Genomic DNA, 6,000 nt, shown 5'->3' on the forward strand with positions numbered 1-6,000 from the left:
TTAATTGAGACGGTTTGTTTCCTTTCCCATGAGATCTGAGTATTCTGTCTGAAAGGAAATGGCGAGTGAGGACTAGCTTGACTAGTGGTGCTGTGAGTGCCATGAAAGGGCCAGAGACCTTACCACTACCAGCATTGTTTGCCTCACCACTTTAGCAGGGCAAGGGAGGGCAGATTCCTGACCCGCATCACTGAAATTTCCAACGATAAGGGCGGGGTGGGGGGGGGGGTGTATGGGAACTGCCTGTTTTGTTCGCACATACCACCTAACTTAGTGTTCTCTCTTCCTATTTTGTCTTTAGATCTTATAATCAATGGATAAAGTGGGGAAGATGTGGAATAACTTCAAATACAGGTGTCAAAATCTCTTCGGTCATGAGGGAGGGAGCCGTAGTGAAAATGTGGACATGAACTCCAACAGATATCTGTCTGTTAAAGAGAGAAACATCAGTATAGGAGACTCAGCTCCTCAGCAACAAAGCAGTCCCTTAAGAGAAAATGTTGCCTTACAACTGGGATTAAGCCCTTCAAAGAATTCTTCAAGGAGAAACCCTAACTGTGCCACTGAAATTCCTCAGATTGTTGAAATAAGCATTGAAAAGGATAATGATTCATGTGTCACCCCAGGAACAAGACTGGCAAGAAGAGATTCCTACTCTCGGCATGCCCCATGGGGTGGGAAGAAAAAACATTCCTGTTCTACAAAGACACAGAGTTCATTGGATACTGATAAAAAGTTTGGTAGAACTCGAAGCGGACTTCAAAGGAGAGAGAGGCGGTATGGCGTAAGCTCGGTGCACGATATGGATGGCATGTCCAGCAGAACTGTGGGAAGTCGCTCTCTGAGACAGAGGTTGCAGGATACGGTGGGCTTGTGTTTTCCCATGCGAACTTACAGCAAGCAGTCAAAACCCCTCTTCTCTAATAAAAGAAAAATACACCTTTCTGAATTAATGCTTGAGAAATGCCCTTTTCCTGCCGGCTCAGATTTAGCCCAAAAATGGCATTTGATTAAACAGCATACAGCTCCTGTGAGCCCACACTCAACATTTTTTGATACATTTGATCCATCCTTGGTTTCTACAGAAGATGAAGAAGATAGACTTCGAGAGAGAAGACGGCTTAGTATTGAAGAGGGGGTTGACCCTCCTCCTAACGCACAAATACATACATTTGAAGCCACCGCACAGGTTAATCCGTTATATAAACTGGGACCAAAGTTAGCTCCTGGAATGACCGAAGTAAGTGGGGACAATACTGCAATTCCACAAGTTAATTGTGACTCAGAAGAGGACACTACTACCCTGTGTCTACAGTCTCGGAGGCAGAAGCAACGTCAGGTGTCTGGAGATAGCCATGCCCACGTTAGCAGACAGGGAGCTTGGAAAGTCCATACACAGATTGATTACATACACTGCCTCGTGCCTGATTTGCTTCAGATTACAGGGAATCCCTGTTACTGGGGAGTGATGGACCGTTACGAAGCAGAAGCCCTCCTTGAAGGAAAACCTGAAGGCACATTCTTGCTCAGGGACTCTGCGCAAGAGGACTACCTCTTCTCCGTGAGCTTCCGGCGCTACAACAGGTCCCTGCACGCCCGGATTGAACAGTGGAACCACAACTTTAGTTTTGATGCCCATGACCCATGTGTATTTCACTCCTCCACTGTAACAGGACTCTTAGAACATTATAAAGATCCCAGTTCTTGCATGTTTTTTGAACCATTGCTTACTATCTCACTAAACAGGACTTTCCCTTTTAGCCTGCAGTATATCTGCCGTGCAGTAATCTGTAGATGCACTACATATGATGGAATTGATGGGCTCCCTTTACCGTCAATGTTGCAGGATTTTTTGAAAGAGTATCATTATAAGCAAAAAGTTAGAGTTCGCTGGTTAGAACGAGAACCAGTCAAGGCAAAGTAAACTCTCCTGCCCCCAAAGGGCATTAACTAGATCTGCTTTTATGTGCATCAGACAGTACACCTATAGCAAGCACACATATCAGTGTTAGGTTTTTTCAGTACAGTATGTAGGCTTAGTGTTAGTATCTGTCAGATGCAGTCTGCTGTTAGTCAGGTAAACGTGGTGCCTGTTGAGACAACAGAAGACAGCTACAGGTGTTCAGTGAGGCTACAAAAACACTTTGTCGATTGAGCTAACGGTTTGGTTTTTAATGACTGTAGTAATTGAGTGAGGCAACTCTGGGGCATTTGCTATGAAGAATTCTATTTCTTACTGAAGAACAAATTATTAATATTGGATGAGTATTTCAACAGTGTGACTAATGTTTGAAATTGTTATTTTTTCTAAGAATTTTTCTATAACCTTCCAAAAGTAGTGATGTTTGTAGTTACTATAAATCAAGCTTTGGAAGTCCAAAAAATAAAGACTGCCTTCCTTTGAGAAAAAAAAATGCAATTTTCTGGCCACAAGGGCATAGTGCAGTTCACTTAAGTGTTGATGTAGTTTATAGTCAGTCCCCTGTCTCTTCTGCAAAAGGTACTGTTAAATAAACCAGGTTTTCTAAATAGTTCTTAAAATTTCAGGCTTACAAAGTTGGTAGTAGAATTTTATTTAAAGGCCTTAGGTATTTTTTTTAATGAGTGCTTTAACTTAAAACACATTGGGAATAGCTGCAGTGTAGTCCTATGTGTGATTTTTGTTTAAGTGAATACACGCATTCTAATCATTCATTAGTTAAAGTTGGATCTTTCTGTGCCCATGATGAGTTTGTGAACCATGAAGGAAATGAGACTAGAAGATGCCCAACCAAGTCAGATAACAGTAGCTACAGTGGTTGCTGATGTTGACATTATTGTTAAACTGTAATGAACAGTTTGGATGGCAGTATTTATATCTTTGTTGTAAACTCTCGTAGCTGAATTGCTTAAGTACAATTTATAGAATTTCAGTGCAGTTAATTTCTAATGGAAAATCTGAAACCTACATTGCAGATTTAAAAGGTACTGTACAACCATTGTATCTGTAAATAACTTTACTTAGCACCTTTTTGTCACTTAGAATAGTATGCAATACTACTTGAGTGAGCTATTTTGGAAGTAATACCAAGTTCTAGTGTTTGCTTCTTAGTAACGAACTGAATTTACAGTTCTGTCCTAGACATTTTGCACTAGTCGAATCCATTCTTGTGTCTTTTTGTTCATGTGCTCTGTACCACTGGTGAGTGCTCCTTGGTTTCCTTACCTGCTGCTACAGAAAGTTCTTTTACATCCTGATGGCTATTGCCAAGGCTACAAAAAAAGAAAAGCTATATTTGTATGCAACACTAACCCTTTGACTGCTAATGTACGTTTCTGCTTGCTGTGCCTTGTTATGGCTGCTTTTTTGTGCTAATAAAGTACGTTTGGTGTTCTCCTTGTATATCTGCTGTTTTATACATTTGCAACAATTTCTCTTATAAATGCAATGGTATTGGGGTTTTTAAACAAGCATTACCTGACAACCTACTGTAGTTAATGCAGAATTACTGTACAGTCTAATATTGACTTATTCTGAGTAAGCAGATTCTAAATTTAATGCTGTTCATCTTTCCAATCATAATCACATACACTGTGGAGCAGTATCTATAGTTACTGCACATTACTGTACAGTTTAGATTATAACACAAAATGAACAGAGAAATATTGACTAACCTATTGATTTCTCTGCTTATAAATGAAAGATTGAAGCTATCAATGACAGTTATAATAAATGAAGATCTTTAGTCTCCCACTTTATCAGAAACAAGTTAAATGAAGTCTTGTGAACTAAGAATATATCAGTGCCATTTATTGGTTTGGGGACCATTTTTATTAGTCATAAATGCCCAAAATGTAGAACTTTAACCAAAGACTTGTCCATTTTTAAAGCAAAATGGGGATTGAGGGGACTTATAATTCCTGTTATTTCTAATAGAAGTCCCTGAAGAACATATACCAAAGTGTTCGAGAACGTCATCCAAACCTACTTTAAAGCATTATGTGCAATTAAGTTGTTACGACATAATTATATTGCATAACTGTTGGGTCCGTTTTCTTGAGCTTATAATGTATCTGGAAAATAATCTCTTGGAAAAGAAAAAAGTCCTTACTGATTATTGGAGAAAGATTATATATGCAAGCAAGATCTTGTTTTAAAGAGGAAACTTGAAACTCCAAGAAAACACTTGATGTTTTATATGCTTGTAGCAAATTGATGTTCTAATTGTAGTTTTATAGAAAATATTAATGCTTTTATGTATTTCAGAACTTTCATATGTTAAATGGAAATTGTTTTAAATGTGTAAATATTTGAGTTTTATGTGAGCATGTATACACTGTGCTAAAAGTCACATGTTCCAGTTTGTGTGTAATATTAATATGCAACCTTTGGTTTAAAATTTTTTTCTTAAAAAATTAGTGGCTTACATTTTAAAAAAGAAAAATCACCAGCATGAAATTGCACCTTAGTCTATATTCACTGTGTCTTTTTCTGAATCCCACTGTAGCCTGTCAACTAAATTTTTGTTTTCATGGTCTTTTTGAAGTGCATTTTAATACAAACCAGGAAATTCTTTAGAAGTTTGGACACATCTTCATAGTAAAGTAATTAACCCAAGGAAAGGTTGGTCTGATTCCTATCCATTCTCATTCATTCATTCATTCATTCATTCTCTCTGTGTATGCATATACATATACACACATACACACATGGATGTATACACATACGTATATACATTTATGATGTTAATATTACTTTAAACAATAATATTGCCATCTGATTTAACATCATTTAGAGGCCTTATTCTTGTGTATATATATATACACATACTATCCTTGTACCATTCAAATTTGATTATCCACACCTAAAGTTTAGTCTTGCTGATACAGTCTTATTTGTAATACAGTCCCCTTACAACAAGAAAGCATGCATCAGTTATTTTCTGGCTAAACACAGTAAAAAATTTTTGAAAAAGGAACAGCTTGGTTTAAATACAGTTATTAAGAGTCATTATTAAATTTATATTTCTTCAACAAAAATTGAGCCCAAATAATCCTACTCCACAAACTGTTCTGTGTTCTTATGGTCCATTGGAATGTTTATATAAGATTTATAATGGCTTGAGCCATAAAAATTGAAACTTGAATTCTGTGCTTCACTTTGACAAAATTCAGAGTTTATGAACCTTTTTACTTGATGTTTTGATCTGGTTGCTATTCATTTTTATCCCAAGCTTCCTTTGCTCCCTGGCACTAAACACTAGTTTGGTAACTTATTATTGAGACTGGTCTTAGATCTTTTATTTTTGTAGCAAAGAAAGCTATAAAGTTGCTTTTTGGTAGAGGCCCAGAGGCTGTGAGTGAGTCAGCACTCCCCTAGGAAAGAGGCAGAGCCTGTGTCCATCTCTGGGAGTGTGTTAACACAGGGAAGCTCACACCAGTTTCTCCACTGTTTCTGTAGCCCAACACATGCACTTTACCTAGATGAAATTAAATAAGAATGCACACCAAGGGCTGGCTTAAAGGTGAAAAAAAGTCTCCTAAGGGGACAATACTGCATGGTGTGTGTATGCATAAACAGTGTATATCTATGAGGCTCAGGTTTTGTTTCCTATTTTTGCAACAGCTGATACCGAACATAGACTTCTAAAATGTGGTATGTTCTGAGGAGATTTGGGGTTGGCATTTTTGTGGAAAGTGCTTGGTTGTTGTGTTTTGTTGTTGTTTTGAAGTTGGGGGTGGAATGGAGGAGTTGCTGTTGCAAAGTACGGATCAGTTGGAACAACTGTTTTTATGCCCAGGAGGCTTGATTGAATATTTAGATTCTTTTCAGCCAGTCATTCAACAATTATTTATTGAAGACTCATGTGCCAGTCACCATTTTAGGTGATTGTTATACATTGGGGTACAAGACAAATCTGTAGGATCACTGGGAAATAGTGACCTTGGATGACAAAAAGAAAATAACCGAGATCAAAGAAGAGAGCATTTTGATGAAAGAAACAATGAAACTAAAAATCT

At 37.7% G+C, this 6,000-nt stretch overlaps 1 protein-coding gene across 5 annotated transcripts in view; it reads left to right on the forward strand.

The window, feature by feature from the left end:
• SOCS5 (suppressor of cytokine signaling 5) overlaps positions 1-4,602 on the forward strand; it is a 66,168-nt gene extending 61,566 nt beyond the window's left edge. For all 5 annotated transcript variants that reach the window (XM_030310534.1, XM_030310535.1, XM_030310533.1 and 2 more), the window contains exon 2: positions 302-4,602. In XM_030310534.1, coding sequence (XP_030166394.1) covers positions 314-1,924 — 1,611 coding nt within the window. In that variant the 5' untranslated portion in view covers positions 302-313 and the 3' untranslated portion in view covers positions 1,925-4,602. The remainder of the gene's footprint in view (positions 1-301) is intronic.
• Positions 4,603-6,000: the final 1,398 nt, after the last annotated feature.

This window comes from Lynx canadensis, chromosome A3 (assembly GCF_007474595.2).
Source record: "Lynx canadensis isolate LIC74 chromosome A3, mLynCan4.pri.v2, whole genome shotgun sequence".
Classification (NCBI taxonomy): domain Eukaryota; kingdom Metazoa; phylum Chordata; class Mammalia; order Carnivora; family Felidae; genus Lynx; species Lynx canadensis.